The sequence below is a fragment of the Anabrus simplex genome, chromosome 6, assembly GCF_040414725.1.
Source record: "Anabrus simplex isolate iqAnaSimp1 chromosome 6, ASM4041472v1, whole genome shotgun sequence".
Classification (NCBI taxonomy): Eukaryota; Metazoa; Arthropoda; class Insecta; order Orthoptera; family Tettigoniidae; genus Anabrus; species Anabrus simplex.
The window spans coordinates 133,221,128-133,243,363 of record NC_090270.1 but is presented as its reverse complement, the minus strand read 5'-3'; the positions used below and the strand labels follow the sequence as shown (position 1 = coordinate 133,243,363).

The 22,236-nt window shown below is 37.1% G+C and overlaps 1 protein-coding gene and 1 non-coding gene across 5 annotated transcripts in view; one reads left to right on the top strand and one right to left on the bottom strand.

The window, feature by feature from the left end:
- The window catches only part of LOC136875550 (transmembrane protein 104 homolog), a 105,606-nt gene that overhangs the window by 63,047 nt on the left and 20,323 nt on the right, over nt 1-22,236 (bottom strand). For 2 of the 4 annotated variants that reach the window (XM_067149101.2, XM_067149104.2), the window contains one exon: nt 7,366-7,471. In XM_067149101.2, the coding sequence (XP_067005202.2) occupies nt 7,366-7,471 (106 nt within the window). The remainder of the gene's footprint in view (nt 1-7,365; nt 7,472-22,236) is intronic. The other 2 variants (XM_067149102.2, XM_067149105.2) reach the window with 1 other exon arrangement.
- Nucleotides 14,024-14,100, top strand: TRNAL-CAA (transfer RNA leucine (anticodon CAA)). Its single transcript has one exon. It is a non-coding gene; the product is annotated as a tRNA-Leu (tRNA).

Genomic DNA, 22,236 nt, shown 5'->3' with positions numbered 1-22,236 from the left:
AAGTAAGTGTTTGGTTAATTGGATTATAGCTCCTCTACCTTATGTACTGAATTAGGTTTAAATTTAAGAATTTCATTTTTAAGACCGTATTGAACCAAGAATAATAGATAAGTAAAATTAAAAAATCCATCTTTTCAATACTAATATTAAACTAAACAAGTTATAACATTTACTTGGAACTAGTTTCGACACTGGTGAGCGCCATCTTCAGCCAAATATGAGAACAGGCAATCGTAAATAAACATATTATATCAATGCACATATAAACACTCTTAATATGGGACTAATGATGCCCCTCTGGAGAAAACTTCAAATAATCACAATTTCAAAATCTTGGAAGTTACAATGAGAACGACACTTAACACAACATAATTCTTTTCACTCAAGTTAGAACTTTGAAAGTACTGAGTTCGACTTAGAACCGTAAGATTCTCAAATAAATAAAAAGTCTTACCATAAATAAAATGTTATACAAAGGTCGAACCACATACAGTTTCTCTGTATATATGACAGTTCCAATTAGAACGACACTTTGTATGTATGTATGTAGGATATTCAGCCCGAAGGCTGGTTTGATCCTCTACAGCTCCACTAACAGCTGTCATATATAGCCTAGGTGTCACCAGTGTTGCCAACTTATATTTTCAACATCCGCTAAATACTATTAAAAATCCGCTAAAATTCTGCCAAGAAATCCGATCTCAAATAATGAGCAATAATAATAATAATAATAATAATAATAATAATAATAATAATAATAATAATAAATGTCTGCACTCACCTAGTCTGAGTTTCACTGGGATTAACCCCCTGCCTGCGAGCAGCGAGCTAGAACTTTTAGGCGTTTTAGTGCCGGGTGCGAACTAGGTGAATCCCCTACCTCAAGGGCCACACACAAAACAGGCCAGTTCATTAAACGGTCTTCCTTCATACCATAAATATAAATGCTACTCTCTCACAGTTTCATTATCTGTCGTCACTCGTCAACTACTGTAAGAGATAAGTAGCCTTTCTCCACGCATTACAAATTTATGATACCATGTTCTAATAACATCAAATTCATGTAACATGTTTTCCTCATGTGACTGCTAGCTCCTGACAAGAAATACGGATTAGCTTGGAGACAGACTGGAGTACAATTTTTTTAAACGTAAAATGGATAAAACGCTAAATTCCGCCAAAAAATCGGCTGTCTGCTAAATGATATATTTCTCCGCCGGCAGTCTTCTAATTCCACCACATTTAGCGGAAAATCCGCAAGTTGGCAACAATGGGTGTCACTGAAGAGGCATACTAGGGAAATGAGGAGTAAGGTAGTTTCCCACCACTTTCCTCACAGAGCCAGAAGTTGCTATTACATGTCAGTCTGCCAAGCCCACTGAAATGCATGCACCAACCGACCCTATGAGCGATATTTTCACACCATTCATAACAGGGATTGGCTGCATAAGGAATGGCATTACTAGCATCTCTCATACCTTGGTCACTTTCATATTGTCAAAGCCATGGATGAGACTAAGACAGATCAATGAAATTTACTCTAGCCCATACCAGAAGACATAGTGCACTGTAAACACTACATCTTGCCAGCAAGGCAAAAATCATATTGATATAAAATTATTTAGAATTAAATATTATTTCTTTCTGGTTTAAGAGTAAAGAAGAAAGTCTAAATAGTCTGATATTTCCGTCATTTTTCCGAAATTATTTTTAAAGCATTTTTTTTCCTGCTTTACTAATAATATGTCTAAGATATATTCATTTCTGAAATGTTCGTAGTTTCTATATTATTAGTGTGATTTATTTGTTTTTAATATATGTAAAACTGTTCAAGTGTTGTGGTGATTTTTTTTTTTTTTTTTGTAATTGGGTTGCAAAGTCACAAAAATTAGTTCGAGCTGCTTCGAGCAAACCTCTGCATATAGGCTGAGTGCAAGAGGGTTATAAAAACACACACACAAAGTATGTAACTTGCATGGTTTATTTTTGTAGAATTCTGCTATATTTTATGTAGGATTAATTTATTGTACAGAAAAATCAGTTTACAGTAAATTTTTTAGTTGACCCCTTCCATACCCCAATAGCATTGTAACCAGAGATAGCGGAAATCACCAATAGGATTAAAAAAGGAACTCAGTTTTACCACCAGGTCAGGTATTCCCTCTGGTACAACCAAATCCCTTTAAGAACCAAGAGAAATGTTCTCACTTCATAAGAGCATGAAACAGTTACCATTAACAGCAGACTCAAAGCTGCATATATGAAGATTGTCAGGTCAGTGTTCCAGAAAACAAGAACAATACTTTAACATAACATATTATTTAATTCAAGATGGAATCTTGAAAGTCTTGAACAAGAATTATTTTAATTTTTATAAAGGAACTTTATACATGTTTCATCCTTTGTATTTCTGATCAATTGTGACAAGACCTTTTATTTAAATTGTGAATCTACCTACTCTAAGTAGAACTCAGGACTTTCAAGATTCCATTTTGAGTTAAATAATTATATTATGTTAAAGTGTCATTCTAACTGGGACTCATATATACAGAGAAACTCTATATGTGGCTCGACCTTTGTATAACATTTCATTTATGACAAGACTTTTTATTTATTTGAGAATCTTACGTTTCTAAGCAAACTCAATACGTCCAAAGTTCTAACTTCAGTGAAAAGAATTATGTTGTGTTAAGTGTCATTCTAATTGAATAGTTTGTTGCAGAAACAGCACTTCTCCACTTTTTGACACTATATGAGTTATTAATACTGCCATGATTAATGCACGAAGGGCTACCATTTTGTGCAGAAAAAACACTTCTACCATATATCTCTGCCTGTCCGTCGCGAATGAAAGTTTCCGTTTTGTGCAGAAAGAACACTTATCCTGGAGAGGTGTTGTTTTTACTTCACTTGACTCGCTAGGAAGAGGTGTGAAAAAAGATGCAAAAGTCGCGTTTCATATAAATCAATTTATGGAGTTTCAGTATGAGGCAAATCATGTCTAAGGAAAATACTGTATTGATGGACTGTGCGTTCATAGTTTCAAGTTGCTTATTTCTGCAACCCGTCTCCCTGTGTTACCAACTAGACTTGCTTATCCACAAAGCTGTGTTCCATTGAATGAAAAGAAATTAGTAGACATAAAGAAGTTGGAATCTTACATACCAGAAGAACACCATGAGTTTTATAATGAACTGTTTGCATGAACAACATCAGCGCAATATAAGTGAGTATTGTTCAAAGATAAGAGACTTACATGTTACTTGTATTATATTGTGTTGTTTTGTTTTACGAACTTTGGAAAGGGACATAAAAAGGAGTATTCTTCTGTTTATTTTTCTATACAATGTGGTCTAATCATAATACGTGCACATAAGTCAGTCTTACAAATAATTATTAAATAATGGCTTTAAACACTATTTCCTCAGTACAAAATTTGTACTTTATTTAATAAAGTTCCTTTTGAAATTGAAATGACGTTAAAATCAATGTTGCACTTCCTTATATTCTCAATAATGGTGTTTGTTGCAGAAACAGCACGTCCCCACCATTTTCAACAAAGTCTGTAAAGGAACGTATTGGACTAATTCATACAAACAACCTATCTGTCATAGTCATTTTAACAGTAGAATAAGCATAATAAATATCGGAAGGACAGATATGACATTACACACTACAATTTGGTACGTTGGAGAAGTGTCATTTCTGAAACAAACAATTCAATTGTAACTTCAAGATTTTGAAATTGTGATTATTTCAAGTTTTCTCAGATACTTTTAGGGGCATCATAAGTCCCATATTGATATGATACGTTTATTTACGATTGCCTATTCTCATATTTGGCTGAAGATGACACTCGCCACCATCAAAACTAGTTCGAAGTAAATGACACAACTTGTTTAGTATAATATTAATATTGAAAAGGTGGATTTTTAATTTTACTTATCTCCAAAATTGGTTGTCACATACAATGCCGGGAATACATTTTCTCTGTCTCTCAGAAACAGGTATACTGTATAATCCCAAATTCTTCAAACCAACATTCATAAAAGGCAAGTTAACATTATATATACTCCAAAGTGACAAGAAAAGTTATATTATGAAATATTAACATGCGAGTGGTCGCTATATGAGATTTTCTCTCACATTATTTTGTGCTGTAAGTTTACTCTTCAGTAATACAAAGGAGATGCCTGTTCCCTTGTCTAACTGAGTTGATAACTGTTGTAAGCAAGACGATCCACATTTGAGGGGTAATCATCCCCTCTAGTCAGAACAAAGATTTGTATGAGTTCGTGCACCCTGTGTGAGAGGTTCTCTCATCACGCAACCAATGGCGTTGGTGTGCTGAAGTCAAAAGGGAAACTTTCTCCTGTATAGACGTCAGTATTTGACTTAAGTTGCATGCAAGACTTTCTCCATTTACAGTTACTGAAAAATGAGTCTCCAAAAATTATGAGTCAAGAAAGAATGCTGGGTAATAAGCGCTGTTACAAACTCCTGCTGACTCAAATTTTAGAGAGAAGACATATTGTACTTTATTCTTTCATTAGTCTTATTGGTTTACATGTCCCAATAACTACTTTTTAGGGTTTTCGCAGATATGTGCATTGATATAAAGATATGTTTATTTAAGATTGCCTGTTCTCATATTTGGCTGAAGATTACACTCGCCAGCATCAAAACTAGTTTGAAATAAATGTTATAGTAACTTGTTTAGTATAATATTAGTATTCAAAAGGTGGACGGGTTAACGTCCAAATAGTTACTAGTAAATCCAAAATCTTCAAAATATGCATTATGCATGAATTTCCTCCTAGAAAGGTCAAAACATGCAAACATACAGGTAAAAAGAACGGTTATTTGGAATCGTTAAGCCATAAAACGAATATCTGCAAAGTTTGAGAATATTGCAACCAGTGTATGTATGTTCAGTCCATCAGCGCTTCCACTGGTGGGATCCTCAACGGCTCTGTCATCAGCTGTCATAGATGGCCTATGCATCACTGAAGAGGCGTACTAGGGAAATGAGAAGTGAGGTAGTTTCCCGTTGCTTTCCTCAACTTATTTAAAAACATGCATTGGCATAGAAATCTGGGCTCTAATTATAAGAATAAGGGATCTTTTTTAAAATTTTCTTTCAGTTCATTTGAAGTGACCACTTAACACTAATTGATTAATTAATTGATAATCCATCCCGAACAGATACATAGTTGACGAATCAATTTAATTTAGAGAATTTAATCAAACATATTCAAAAGAAATAAATTTAATTTGTTAATTAATTATATTGTAAATTTCAATTACATAATTTCAAATCAATTTTCATTACCAGAAAATTAATTCTCGTATGTTTAATGATTATTTTCGCTACTTTAATTTTTTCATACGATTATTTGATGTATTTTTCAGATATGTACAAGAATTTTACCTCAACAGCCTATTTTCTCAAGAAATCATAACTAAGTCAATAATTCATATGGCACAAGAACGAAGTTAGTGTTACAATTTAATTCTGTTAGAATAGTTAAGATAAAGTTTGCCTGTACCATCCCATTTGTTTGAACTATTTTCATGTTACCTCAAGAGCTGAATCAATTTCGTAATTAACGTAATCATCTACACTATCATAGCTAGCCAGGATGGCATTTTCCGATTTTGAATGAATCACGTGTGATTTTTCTATTTTCTGTTGCCCTTTCTCATTTGCCTAACCTACTGTTATTTTCCCTGCCAGTTACAATTATTTATTTAGAAGCCAATCCTTACTGAGCACCCTTGGGGAGTCTCTTGCTCACTGCTGACCTTGTTACGGGGACAATACCCACTTTAATTTTATGTCAAAAGGTAAAAATACATTACTCATATCAGCTTTAAGATCACAGCAAAGTATTTTAATGATGATGATAATAATAATAATAATAATAATAATAATAATAATAATAATAATAATACAGCTGTCTCATTCATAACCATTATTTTCCTCTGTGGGTTTATTTACTCACAGTATGACCCTTAGCTGAATACAGTCATTGCTTCCACTCACTTGTGCCAGGTTGCTTATTTTCATCTATTCTAACCGACCTTCCTTAATCAACACTTGTTATTTTCTGACCCCAATGGTATTAGGTTTCTGAGGCCAAGGGAGTCTTATTTTCACGCCCTCCGTGGTCCTTGTCTTTCTATGACCAATATCTTCATTTTTTGAAGTGTCGAACACCTTTCATTTTTTCCCTAAGATTAATATTAATAGAGGATGGTTGCACAGTTGTACTTCCTCTTAAAAAAGTAGATTAATCACCTTTTCCTTCATTGTTTTCAACCCTTATTGACTTGTAGTGACCATTTACACATTTTCTTGGTTGGGGAATGAAATGGCATATGGTTTTTAGTGCCAGGAGTGTCCGAGGACATGTTCAGCTTGCTAGGTGCAGGTCTTTTGATTTGACTCCAGTAGGCGACCTGCGCATCGTGATGAGGATGAAATGATGATGAAGACAACACATATACCCAGCTCCGTGCCAGCAAAATAAACCAATGATGGTTAAAATTCCCGACCCTGCCGGGAATCAAACCTGGGACCCCTGTGACCTAAGACCAGCATGTTAACCACTTAGCCATGGAGCTGGGTGAACCCACTATCACAAAATATCATCATCAGTGTTGCCAGCTCTTAATGATCTGGAGTCTTTTTGAAGCCATTTAGCAACATAATTTCAAATATAACGACTTCACCATTTAAAGAAAATTCTGGAAAATTTTGATTTATGACTTGATAAATTTGGTGAGCCAAGCAGTCAATACTGTACTACTAGCATTGTGTTTCCTTTTATCACGTTGATACATGATACAACATATTCATATATGCATTTTAAGTAATAGCATCCGAGGGCATGACTCATTTGCATGTATGGAGCATGAGTTTGTATTATTTTTGGAAGGCTTATCAGAGACCGATCCTCTCACCTACACATTTCCTGGAAGGGAATGAAGATAGGTAATTTTAATTTTCCTGCGATGTGAATGATGAACTGATGACAACAACTGGATCATTTGAATGGAAATTCAAATGAATAATCGAAAAAATAATTGAATGGAAAATAATTATAAAATAACCAGAAAAATAATCAAAATTAAATAATCAAATAAGCAATTATTTTGTATATGATTATCCCATCACTAATATATATACATGCACACCTCTGAACAACAAAGAATATTATTTCAAATAAAAGTGAAAGTGTAAATGGAATTTTCATCTTCGAATCTCAACTGGATCATACCGCAGATCTCAATTGGATCATACTACAGAAGTGATTAGCAAAACAATGTAAGAATGATGATGAGGACCCTTCTTCAAATTACCGTATGTAGAGATTGGCTTACTCTCTTCATTTGTTGAAATCGTTTCCACTGTACGATAGCATTCGCTGACGCCATGGCCTCGATGACGAAGGTCACAGTCACAAAGCTGAAAAAGATGTCAACCATTAGTCTAACTTTCCCCTGCTCAACATCACCAAAGACTCAAATCAGTAAACTGCATAATGACTGCACCTTAAGTTAGGTGCTTCAGTTAACATTAGGAGATATTCTGGACATGCAAGTTTGTTGGCAAGCCATGCACAGTGTCAAAGAGTACAATTCAACATTATTAGATCAACAAAAGCTCAGATTTAATCCTGAACCTCTTTGCGGTGCACACACTGACTATGGTTCATCAGCCAAATTAGATAATAATTTAGACAGACTCTTGAATGCCTCAACTGAACTACTAGCCAAAAGAACCAGAAAGAAACCAGTCCCTTGCTGCTAGAGAATTTTTGGTGTACACACTGAACTTCATATTTCTAATCGGGTATTTTGACAAGGAACATACTGCCACACTGATGTAGCATTCTAGAACAACACTCTTTAGTATTATTTATAATAATAATAATAATAATAATAATAATAATAATAATAATAATAATAATAATAATAATAATAATAGTAATAATAACAACAACAACATTGCCTCAACTACTGTGTTGCTAACATTTTATTTGATGCAATTTAGTTTGCCTGCATGTAAACTGTTTTACTTTAGAAGATGCAGAGAAACTGAAATACTGATGGGCAATCCATGACCTAGTTTTCAATTAATTTTGTAGGATAAATACCGAATGTCACGAGAGATTAGATTCTTTCCCTGCGTTTATGAAGCGAGTGATTTAGATGTTGATTCCCATAGGGCCGGGCGAGTTGGCCGTGCGTGTAGAGGCGCGCGGCTGTGAGCTTGCATCCGGCAGATAGTAGGTTCGAATCCCACTATCGGCAGCCCTGAAGATGGTTTCCCATTTTCACACCAGGCAAATGCTGGGGCTGTACCTTAATGAAGGCCACGGCCGCTTCCTTCCAACTCCTAGGCCTTTCCTATCCCATCGTCGCCATAAGACCTATCTGTGTCGGTGCGACGTAAAGCCCCTAGCAAAAAAAAAAAAAGATTCCCGTAGGGAATCTGAAATATCTGTTCCGAATGAGTAAATTTATAATACCAATATAAATGGTCCGTTATTGGACATTACAAATTTTATATTGGTATTATGAAGCGAGTGTCGAATGGACTTTCAACTACCTCATACGGCTCTGAATCCGTGATCTTGATCTTCACCAGTGATCCACAGAAAGCGTGTAGTAGTATTAATATAGATAGAGCATTAACCCAAAATAATGGCATTGGTTATTGCATGTTCACAAAACCCATGAAACATTTTAAAGTCTTACAACAGCATATTTATATGTATGTAGTTGTACTAGTTTATTGATTCATTTTATCGTTTACCTATCAATATTTTCGTATTCCTTCTCTCTAGAATATGCTAACAAGTACTGTATTCACTAAAAGCCTCACAACAATGGCAGCAAAGAAGAATGTCTGAAGAAAGAGGAGGTTAACTTAAAATTTGGTTTATCATTTGTCTTTCTGTGGAAGACAAATTTTGTCGGATAATACCAGGCCGTACCCTGGAAATGACACATGCTTGCTTCATCTGACTGATGCAACTGGCTGAAGAGCAAAATCAACTAAACAAGCTAGCTCGAACAAAATAAAAAAACCTTACATATTGCCACACTGAATGCTGAAACCCTTTCCAGACAGAGTCACGCAATACTCAAGCGGTGCAAAGTGAATATTGCATGCACACAGGAGACAAAGTGGGAAGGCCAAAAATCCCAAGATACAGATGACGGCTACAGGCTCAGCTATTAAGGAATCACAAACTGGAAGGAGCGGTCATAGTCCTTGGCACCAAGTTGCAGAATAGTGTTTCAAACATCCAACATCATTCAGATCGGTTTATGTCAGCCAGCATCAACATCCTGAACTACTGTGTATGAGTTTTGCAGTGTATGCTCCACAAACGGCATGTAACGAGGAAGAGAACGAATAATTTTGGACTGGAGCAGGTTCGATCCTGGCTCAGTCTGGTGGTATTTGAAGGTGCTCAAATACGTCAACCTTGTGTCTGTAGATTTACTGGCATGTAAAAGAACTCCTGCGGGACTAAATTCCGGCACATCAGGGTCTCCGAAAACCGTAAAAGTAGTTAGTGGAACGTAAAGTAAATAGCATTATTATTATTATTAAATGGTGGAAAAACATTCCAGTTAAAGGAATAATTATTTTATCATACAAACAACAAGCGCAGACAATGATGTCATATTTCACAGTGTTCATCAGCAAATGCTACATGGACTACTTACCAAAATTCGATCCAAAATGCCACAAAATCTACTTTACGCACAACATTTCTGGCAGATGTTATATCAATATAAATGGTCCGTTATTGGACATTATAAATTTTCCAGCTAACTCATTCCTGGTTGCCAGCGTTTTGCCCCCGTGTGCTAGGCTGGGCTCATCAGTTGGTACCTAGCACACCTACCAAGACGCATGGCTAGTGCATACCGTGGAGGCCACTGCGTAGGCTAATTGTAGCCACCGGCAGTGCCAATGCACTATGACAGACTTTGTCTCATTACCAAAGACAAGCAAACATGGACAGACAAAGTGCAGAAAACTGTACAAGAAAAGAAGACAGAAGACTGATGAAAATTGGAACAGTATGTAGTTGCACAGAGAGGGGCCAAGAAAGTCATCATCAAAGCCAAAGTTGAACATTAGAAAGGTTTATGTGCTCAGGTGCATAAAAGGAAGGAGCGAAAGGCATCTACTGCCTGACAAAAACTCAGACCCAGGTAATGCAAGACATTGAGCACTATACGTGTGTTAAGGATAAAAATGGCCAACTACAGGCTAGACAGTAAATATCTGAACACTGGCAACAGCATTTCAACGAAATTTCTAACACAGAATTCCGACATCTACACATTACAAGTAAAATACCAACCGCTGGATGGTTTCCCATATCACAATGGATGAAGTCATGAAGGTTATCAATACCATGAAGAACAAGAAAGCACCAGGTCCTGATGACTTGCCAGCAAATTTCTGGAAGCTAAAGGAATTCCAACAAATTTGTCATCTACTGGCCGACAACATTTTTCAACGTCATCATGGATTCAAATCATGTGCCAAATAAATGAGTTGAGAGTATTCTTTCTCAGACGTTGTCTCCCTATGAAAGTTGGCAGTCTGACATAATACTAACGGTGCAAGTCCTTAAGCCAGGAATTTCTCGGTCTCCCCGCAGATCGTTAACTTTCAACTTTCCTCTTGATGATGAGTATGAGAAGTTCATATTGTTCACCTCACATGATGTGCCCAATGTACAGGAGTTTTCGCTCCTTGGCGGTTGTCAGCTCTTTTTTATGTAAAAAGTTGAAATTTTCCTCATTGGTCTTCCTTTCTACCCACAATATTTTAAGCATTCTTCTATACAAATGCATTTCAATAGCTTCAAACCACCTCTCCAGTAAAGGGCTGAGCATCCAGCCTTCAAAACCATATAGAAGGACAGGGAAACCATGGCATCGCAACATCTGAACTCCGCGCTGAAAGTTGAGATCTCTAATGGTGAATTGGGCCCTTTTACTGTTGAACAAATTTTTGGCTTGCCCAATCATGGATAAGATTTCAGTCTTAGGATCGCAATGCTCATTCACTATAGTCTCCAATTATCTGAAGGATGACACTTGCTGAACAATTGTGTTCTTGATGCGCAGGGAGGCCTGCTTAGGTGCTTTCGAAAATATAATAAGCTTGGTCTTGCCAATTTATGAACAGACTACATGCTGCACTGATCCTTACAATGTTGTTAATAATAACTTGAAGATCAGCAAGGTTACTGACTAACACAACCATATCATCAGCAAAGCAGATGTTATTAATGACGATGCCATTTATCCTCGACAGCTTCTCTGAGCACAGCCACAGAGTAGATATTGAAAAGGAGAGGAGACAGGACACACCCGTCACACACCTCTAAGTAATGCCCTCAGTTGTGTCTCCCTCGATTTTGACCTCTGCTGTTTCGTTCCAGCCGAGCCGAGTGATGATACCTAGACCACCAGAACTGAACACCAGGCGTTTTCAAAATCTCAGCAAGTTTTGCACGAGATACACAATCAAAACTTTTTTTATATTCGAAGCATGCATACACGTCACCATTCATATCCAGGCATCTCAGTCAAAACATTCATAGAGAAATATATGTATGCTATTGGCTTTACTTCGCACCGACACAGATAGGTCTTATGGCGACGATGGGACAGGAAAGGGCATTTGCCTGGTATGAAAATGGGAAACCACGGAAAACCATCTTCAGGGAGGCCGACAGTGGGGTTTGAACCTACTATCTTCCGAATACTGGATACCGATAATAAATGTAAGAAATTTATTTAAACTTCAACCTATTCAATACAGTGCAAGATGTTAACGTGTTAGTTAAAATGTTGAGACATGTTTCGCCCTTTTTGTGGGGCATCATCAGTCATATCAATACCTCAAAGTTCTACCAGACGTCTGGTTGGAAAATTGTAAAACATATTGCATGAGTGAATACAATAAAAAACTTTACAATATCTTATTATTAACAAAATATCAAATTGATTAAAAATATGTTGCTCTAGTGAATATGCTAGTGAATTTTCACTTAAACAATGGCTGTCATATGTGTAATAAATGACAATAGTGATAGTCTAAAATCTTATGCAATGCCGAAGTTCGAAGACAGTTTAAAATTTATATACAAATATTGAGAATGAATGCAGAATACAATACAATTACAAAATACTGTACATGTATTTTACATATGATTGATGAGGAAAAGCATTCCAAATTTGTCCTAATTTCAATTAAATTTGATCTTATTATAACATTCATGATGTGTTCTAATGGAATTAGCATCAAGATGTGGAAAGTTGTATACGGTTTTTGACCAGCTCATGTGAAAAACGTTGCTTTACATCGTAATTCAACCTAGAAGTCTAAGTTGCATAATTGTATTTTAGAACCAAACAAGTTAATTCGCTGAAGTATCCATGGGCTATTCAACTCCGTTGATGAGACGGAGTGCCTAGCGCATGTAAAGAAACAGTTGATGTGATTCAAATTGAGCCTATGTTGAAACAGTTGAAATAATGGCTTGAATGAGGGCAGTTTAAGTGCCATTAATGTCTTCCCATTTGACTATTATTTTTATATTTGATATTTTGTTAATAATAAGATATTGTAAAGTTTTTTAATGTATTCACTCATGCAACATGTTTTACAATTTTCCAACCAGATGTCTAGTAGAACTTTGAGGTACTGATATGACTGATGATGCCCCACAAAAGGGGAAAAACATGTCTCAACTATTTTAATGATGTTTAACTAACACGTTAAAATCTTGCACTGTATTGAATAGGTTGAAGTTTAAATAAATTTCTTACATTTATTATTAAGATTCTTTCAATACGGAAAAAATGATTTTCATTACTTGTAATACTGGATACTGGCCGCACTTGCACTTAAGCAACTGCAGCCATTGAGCTCGGTGATAATGTAGTACCAGTAGAGATTAAGGCAAGAAAAGCGGCAGGCAACAGATGCTATTATAGTTTCCATAACTTGTTGCGATCGTCAAACATCTCAAGGCAGCTGAAGTTGACAGTGTATAGAACAATTATAAAACCTGTAGTTATGTATGGATCGGAAACAAGGACAATTACACAGCAAATCAGAAATACTTTGGATGCATGGGAACAAAAAGTGTTGAGGAAGATATATGGTGCAGTATACGAGACGGATGGCTGGGGAATTAGGACAAACAAAGAGCTGTATGAACTCTCTAAGAATCTGTCAATAACTGCAGATATAAAGATTAGAAGATTATGGTGGTTGGGACATGTGCAGCGAATGGAGGAACAGCAAGTGCCGAGGAAGGTGTTGGTCACCAAGTCCGAGGGAAGCCGTTCAGTGGGACGACCAAGATTAGGATGGCTGGATGATGTAGAGGCGGACTTGAGAAGACTAGAAATACGGAACTGGAGAAGGCTGGCCGCTTCGAGAGACGAATGGAGGAGACAAGTGATCGACAAGGCCCAGGTCCTTCAAGGACTGTAGCGCTGGATAAGTAAGTTATCTGGCCACACATAATTAAATAAATTCTCAACATACTCCTAGCAGTTCAGCTCCCACCAAGATAATGCTATTGGCATTCCTCAGTACAGTTTTATACAGCTTGCAGTATTTCCCCGTAAGTTCCATGATTTTCTTATGGAGGTTAAAGAAGTCATGTTTCTCCTGGAGATATTCTAGTGATCGAAACAGACTTTCAACGTAGGTTGTGGTTCGGATCCCACTGGTGTCCGACTGGCCATTTTTTTTTCTGTACTTAACATCTCTTCAACACGTACTACATGTACGTAACACGACCTATACGTTGAAAGTCTGTTTCGGTTACAATGCGGTCGTGAAAATTCAATATTCATTGACATGCCCCACAACGGGCGACTTAAACGCACTCTACAGTGTGCTAGCAGCAGTGCCAGACCTGTAGCTCAGATCCTTTCAGACAGAACAAAGATGGCCTAGGCCACCATAGCTCAATTGGTAGAGCAACCGACGCAAAATCGGGAGGTTGTGGGTTCGGATCCCACTGGTGTCCGGCTGGCCATTTTTGTTCTGTACTTAACATCTCTTCAACACGAACTACATGTACGTAACACGACCTATATGTTGAAAGTCTGTTTCGATTACAATGCGGTCGTGAAAATTCAATATTCGATATTCTAGTGGTCTGCATCTTTCCACCAGACAAAGTTCTTTTGTCACCCTGCATTTTCTCCAGATTGCCCTGTTCAACTCTTCATACTGATCTTTATCCCTATGCTTCAGTTTCCATCTTCTTCCTTAAGTTGTAATATTTCATCAGTCATCCATGGCTGCTTGAATATCGAATGTCTGTTTCCTGAGCATCAATGAGTATGTTCTGTAGGAGACTCCATTGCGATTCAATACGGACTGTTGCCGAGTTGTTTACTGCACACTTCCATTCTTTAGTTTCAAGGTTGGTTCAGTCTGTGCCTCGAGGGTGTCAAGTCTCTTTACATCAACGCACCTATGAATTTTAGAACATCTGATCATGGCAAAGCAATGGAGTTTGAAATCCATGACAACGGGATTGTGGTCACTTAGCTTTTAGCCACTTTCACAACCTTTTTCAGAAGACTTAACACATTGAGGTCGAAGGCTGTACAGGCTCTGTCATTTATTGCATAGAACGAAGCCTGGACGGCGCACGTTCTCTGGTTTTCACCCTTGTTACTACGAAACAAACATACCATACTATGTGTGTCGATCAGCACTGCAGTATAAGATCTGGTTCATATAATTCTCGAAAAAACATAGATAGCAGCAACCTGCAGCTCTACACATAATATTCTTCTCCCTTTCAAATCGTGACAGAGCTGTGTCGATTACATAACAGTGCACATAATGGCAGCCGCACCTGAACATGGACTGAACGACAGTGATTTACTGAAAGTGTTGAGGATCAGATATTGATTTTTTAAGTACTATTATTACGTAGATGTATCTCTTGTACAAATGGCCTGAAAACCAAATAAACTCAATATCAGCCATATTTTATTAGTAGAGACCGGATTATTTAAAAATGCATCTGCGCATATGCAAATGCATATTTTGAACGTTAGTGCATATACAGATATATTTTTCTCTTATCTAGGATTTCTGAACAAAATGAAAAATCTAGTTAACTCTATATGTTGTACATTCCTTGGCAACACGAGAAGCCTTTCCTGATCAAGGAAAGTGCTTTCATTGTCGCAATACAAGCAGGTAGATGGATAATGACCCTTTTCACACCAGCTATTTCCTTCTTTCTCACATTCCTTCCTCCTTACAGTAGTCTCACGAAGTTTGCTTAAACAAGTGTGTTGATCTGTCAACTTGCTCTTCGTCTAGTGCTGAGTTTTACCAAATTAAAATGAAAAATGCCCAAAGATAAAAGCTGTAGGTCTTTTTTCAATTAAACAGTGGATATCAGACAATAGTGACTTCACAAGTGACGGTGATGTAGTATACTGTCAAGTGTGCGACAAGAGTGTAAATTTTTTCACACAAATTTATTAAAAGAATCACCATTCCAATACTTTACAATCTTTAAGTTTAAGATACAAATATTACATATATGTTCAAATGGGACACGTTTCGCTTAGGCTTTGTAAGCATCTTCAGCCATACTTAATCTAAAGCTAAGTCAGGGCCCTGAACTCGGTTCCTCATTAAAGTATAATACATGCTTTAGTACAAGATAAAACAGTTATGAGACTCATAACATGTAATAAGAGTGTAAACTGCAATAAAAATGTTCCAAATTGAGCAGAATTCGAAAACGACTTCACATTTCAGATCAAAAGAACAAAGTAAGAATTCGGAACACTACTTTAAACTGACATGGAAAGACGGCGTGAAGTTAGTAAATTTTCTGCTGAAATTTGTAAAACTTCCGTATAAAGATTGAGTAATTCACATCTACGCTTGTTTCTTGTAAGGTATTGTGCTAATCAAAGGATACTAGATGAACCTACCCTTAGGAAGAACTATTTACTTTCACTGCACGCTTCTGTCATGGATTCAATGCAATCTGACATAAGAGGGAACTGTGTCTGGATATCAGTAGATGAAACAACCAATTCGTGTGGTCGATACATTGTGAACTTCATAGTGGGTAAATTATGTCCACTAGAATCCGGTAAACCTCATTTACTTTCATGCAAAGTGCTAGAAAAATCCAATCACACTACAGTTGCAAGATTTGTTAACGATTCCCTGTGACTTCTGTGGCCTAGTGAATCTTAGAGTGATTGTTACAAAGTGCGCCTTTCAGTCACAGATGCAGCTTCATAAATGATGAAAGGTGGTCAGTCTCTTCGAGTATTTTTTCCAAATCGCATCAGTGTCACATGTTTGGCCCATGGATTGCATCGTATTGCATAAAAGATACGTACCCTCTTTCCATCTTGTCAACACAGTAATTTTAAGTGGGAAAATAATTGTTCCTAAAAGTACCGGCTAGTGTATAGTTGTATAAAACTCATATGCCTCAGGTTTCACTTCCACCGGTACCTGTTCTCACAAGATGGGGAACTTCGTAATCCACAATATCGTTCTATCAGGAGAACTTTCATAAAGTGAAAGATGTAGTTAAAAATATTGATTATAGCCATGCTGCATGTGTTCGTGAAGCAAACTGGGCATTTGAATCTGAAACTGTATTATAAAGATATCAGTTTCGTCCAGGTACATTATTCGTCACTTTCGAAGGCGATTAAGGGCCTAGAAACTCGCGGTGCATCCCTACGGAATCCCTTCAGTTAATTCAAAACACCATTAGTTTTTTAAACTGGAGGAAAAGTTAAAAGGAAACTCAGTGTGGTGTTGGACTCAAACCCAGAACTGAAGAAGATTCAATCCATAAGGAACTACATAAGTGGAATCAGGCAGTCAGTGCCAGTGTACAAGTATTGCCCAGGTACGTCCGTCGACGTAGAAAAATCATTTTCAGCGTATAAATTAATTCTGTCCGACAACAGAAAGTCATCGATTCCTGAAAACATTCAAAAATTGTAGATAATCTATCATGCATCGTTTTTCAAGGAATGAAAAATGTTTACTATTTTAAGACAGAGTTAAAATTAAATAACGCGTGTGGTAAGTGTATTTTGTTTTATTTTTAGTGCATATGTGCATGAATATTTTTGGAGTTTTTAGTGCATACGAATCTGGGCCCTAGTTAAGGGTATCGTCTGGTAACTAGATTTTTAAAAATGTGCTATTTCAATCCACTCTTTTCATGGTAAGAGATTTATCAATTGTATTAGAGTTTTTACCGATACAAAATAAAAAATATGAAAAATATAGTGAAATAAAAAATTGCCTAAGTTCAAAACTAGTATTTAATTTTAAAATCCAACATTAGTGAAAAATGGCCAGTCTGGAGGATTAAAATGTATGAAAGTGAACAAGACCTCAATGTGTTAAATTTCTTTCACTGTGACCGCATTGTCCAACAATACCAATATAAATGGTCTTATTTTCAACAATGTCATTCATTGTCCATGCCAAAACCTATCTTTGCATTGAAGTCACCTAGGACGACTATCTCCTCTTTTTTCATAACGGCCATTGACTACTCCAGAATGGAATAAAATTCCTCAACCAACTCATCTATCTCCTGTTGGAGCATAAACCTTGACAATGTTCATTGCACGATGTGAAATTTTCAGTTTAAGCAGCATGACTAGATCTTCAAGGGGAATGAAATCAATGACCAGATCAGATCAGAAGAAAGAAGCACAGCTACTCCACATTTATGTTCAGATCACCACTACCACCAGAGTAATATCGAACCCCATGTTCAGTCTTGGGTGTCCCTGATCTAGGCCATGTAACTTCAATGAGATACAAAATCTTTATCTCCAGATACTGGATTTCTGTTTCAATGAGTGCAAGCTTTCCAGCTATAAACAAACTTCGTACATTCCAAGCGGCAACTCTTGTTCTTTTGTTTATTTGAAACTTATCACTAATTGTCTTCAGGGTAATTCCTAGCACCCACTTAAGGGATGCCCTGGACTGAGGGCAGTTCCTTTAATAACTAACCATAAGCATATTGAATATTTTGGAAAGATAGCACAGTAGGACCTCAGTTTTCTTTCTGCGCTACAGTGTGAAAACCGTAGAGGCTGTTACAGCTGCGCTTAAATCCATCTTCCCCGCCCTCACTGATGAGCAATCTTTTATTCATATTGAACCAGAGTACACGGCTGTCTTTTCAGCAATTTACACTGTACCGAAAGACTTATCTTCTCCACGCAGATGCTGTTGAGTTCTTCACTCAGTACCCTGAGCTAGGGCCCTTCATATCATATTTATAACCCCTGATGAGAGGGTGTCCCAATATTATTAAGTCCCAGGAATTGTGCTGCCCATATTTTTAAGAACTGTGATCCTATCCAGTCCTACCCCTATTGCACATACTAGTTTTTGAGTGCATCCTCAACCAGTGTATGCATGAAATTACCCAACTTACCAGCAATCAGTGCAGCTGCTTTATTTCAAGGCTCAGAAACTTTTGATGGGATTTTCATTACATGTACACTAATTGAACATCAACTGGAATAATGTAAACCACTAAACGGTCTTTCTAGATCTAGAAAAGGCCTTTGACCATGTTCCACACCACAAATGTGAACAACGAGTGTGCAAGAAGCTTGTTGGATGGATACAAATGCTCTACGTGAACAGTAGCTGCTGGCATCTCCAATAGCCTGCCCGTGACAGTCTGTGTACGTCAAGGATCAGTGTTCCAACTTTCTTCATTCTCATCTACATAAATAAAGTTGTAGGGGGTCCGCTGTCTGTAATTTCATTTGTTTTGCCAATTTTTCAGATATTTATCCGTTTTAGGTCAACTCAAAAAGGAATCTGTGGTAATTATATTACGTGTCTGTAAGAGCAAGAGAGGCATCAATCGGCCATTCTGCGGGATATTGGCAGAATATCGGAGGTTATAACCGTCCTCAAACAGCTTAAGCTATAACGCCATAAGTCATCATCTTATCTGTTTACCTAAGAATCCCTGCACCTAAATTTCTCCTCTGTTACCGCTTTCTTATATCCGTAACTCATAATTTCATAATTTATTGAGGGACACTTGATTTTCCAATACATACACTTGGTATTTATATATTTGTCCTATCCAGTTGTCCTCATATAAAATCCTATTTTCTATTAATTTCAACTTTAACTGTATTACTTTCTTCCTTAATTACTCCATATGCATACCTGCCAACTTTACAAAACCAAAAATCAGGAGATTCTGATGTGAAAATCGGGAAAAATCAGGAGAAATCAGGAGCTACAATTGGTCAAAACTGCTTATTCTACATGACTTGTGCAATACAGTACTATGATATATTTATAACACATAGTCTCACAGCCCGACTGCTGCTATATGAGGCTACAAGGCTAAAAATTCCACATCTCTATTACCTCACAGAAAGTATGTGAGTGAGATGATTGGCCTCTGATAAGCCTTCCGAAAATAGTATGAACTCATGTTCCACACGTGTGAATCAGTCATGCACTCAGATGCCATTACTCAGTAAATGCATAGATTACGGTATATTGCATCAAGTGCCTGCGCGATCATGAGAAGCTCAATGCTATTTGTATCAAATAACTAGCTGTTGTACCCGTGCTTCGCTACAGTATTCTCAGAAAGACTATCCTTATAGTTTTCCCAACTGAAGTCAACATAGGTCAATACAATAACGTCAGTACAAATGTCACTATTAAAAGTAATGCTGTCATATGGAATATTCGATAAAATGGAAAACAGCATATTTTCTCACTTTTAACAAAAAGTACTACGGTGTCGATCTAACAGATGAAAGTTCCAGAGCTAGAATGACCAGGCCGCAGACAGCCGCAAAACACTCCTGTGTTATTATTGCATTGAAGTATGCACACTGCTCATTCCAATCACTGCCTCAGAGAAGGGATCAAAAAGCTGGAATACTATGACGATCCAGTGTGTTATGTACCAGCAGTATCAGAAAATTTATGAACCAGAGGAATAGCATGCTTAAGAAGAGAGAGATCTAACTCCCCAGCTACTTCCCGCCAATATTCAGGCAGGCTGTTATACTCGATACGCAGCAGTAATATCGGAGATAAATGCCAGCAGAATACACAAAGCACATCATCACAAATAATGGTCAATGTAATGTTATTGTTGATCAATTTTATGAGCTTTCTGTATTGCAGGTCTTCACATTTAGTTATCTTCCGACTCTGCGATATTACAGCATCTTATGTAAAGTGAGTCCTTTCTTCATGACTTCATGTGTTATTATTTAAGTAATCGTTCCTTCATGACGTTTTTCTCATTCTTATAATCATCTTCACAATTTAATCACCATCACCACCAATATTATTATAGTCGGTGCGATAAAACTGAATAAGACATAAATAACCAGACATTGTACTCTCTATAACTTTTGTTATGTAGTAGTTTTCAATATGGCCAATAAGATAGGTAATTAAAAATTAAATTTTTGGCACCTTCCCCTAAACTACCATTTCGAGCAGGGTGAACAAAATTATTTATAGCGTAGACTGTAGTTCCTCACTTCCCAACTTCACATACCGATTTTCATTCATTTCTGTTCACCCATTTTCTCGTAGTTCGGCGCTGATATGGACTTGGTAACAAAAATCCAAATTCATGAATATATCTTATCATAGCCGGTACGGTAAAAATGTATAAGTTAAGACGTAAATGATAGGAATTTTCATAACTTTAATGAAGTAGTTTTTATTGATAGGGCCAATAATAACAATATTTGAGAATGAAATTTTAGGCCTTCCCCTAAACTACCATTTCATTCAGTATAAATACAATTATTTATGGCCTAGATTGTAGCGACTTATTCCCCGACTTTATATACCGATTTTTGTTAAATTCTCTTCAGCCGTTTTCTTGTGATGGGCGTACATACATACATACAGACAGACAGACAGACAGACAGACATTACGGAAAATTAAAACGTGCATTTCTCCTTGTTACTGTGGTCACGACCGGTACAGAAATATTATTCTTTTTAAATTCTGAGCAATGTACAGACACTCTTATTTATATTGAGATAAATTAAAATTTGTCGGAAATGTCTCCTAAAATCTCTAGAAAAGTTACTAGTCGTTATCATTGAAATTCTGTTACTAAATTACTAAAAATGAAACCATATCTAGCGACTAGAATCTGAATCTCTAGAATCGACTAGACTGATGTGAACGAACACGAACATAGCACGCGAGAACGAGAGATTGACAATCGATATACGCGTCGCGATATACAGATTTCAATAATCATCACACATTCGCGCACATTTCTCCCATTAATAAACGTCGATATTTCGTTTGAAAGCGGCCAATGAGCGAAGGACTGCCGGCCACTGGCGTAAAAAAAAAAACTGAAATGGCGGGATTTGAAAACAAATTTTTGAAGTTCACCAAAAAATAAGCAAAAATCGGGAGAAATAATAAAATAATCGGGAGGCGGGAAAAACTGTGGAAAATCGGGAGTCTCCCGCCTAAATCGGGAAAGTTGGTAGGTATGCATATGTATGCGAGTGCTAATCCTAAAACCTGGAAACTCTTTTCTTTGGGGAAAAATTCCAAGCTATACAAATATATAATTTTCTGCTCCAGAATATATTGAAGTACAGTTGCAATTTTAATGACTGTGCAGACCTTCATTTTGGGATAATCGGTGGCTAAACGGTAAGTCGTATCACGTCGTGGAGGGTTTCTTACCTGTTCCCCTATCAGGCGCGTCCCAGGTGGTGGATAGGGGGCCCCTACGGACTTGTCTGGAGGGTCTGAGGGAAATAAAATACCTTCTCGCGGACCAAAAACAGGTATTGCCAGAAAACGTCTTGAGGCATTGTGATTGTTACTAGCCCAAGTCAAGGCTTGGAAGTGGAAGCCTCGCCCACGCATGCTAGAGAGGCATCCATGGTTCCTCCACATGGGTGATACAGTGGTTCTGGTGAAATGGGGCTGGTGATTAAGGTGAAGGCTCACTGCGAGGTGCTGGAATCAACATATCACTTTGCTCTACGTAGCCTGGACGACCTGCAGGTTGGGAAAGGGGCGACCCCAACCTAGGGGGGAAGTCATGACTGTAAACTCAGTCATGATAATGCCAAGTGGAGAC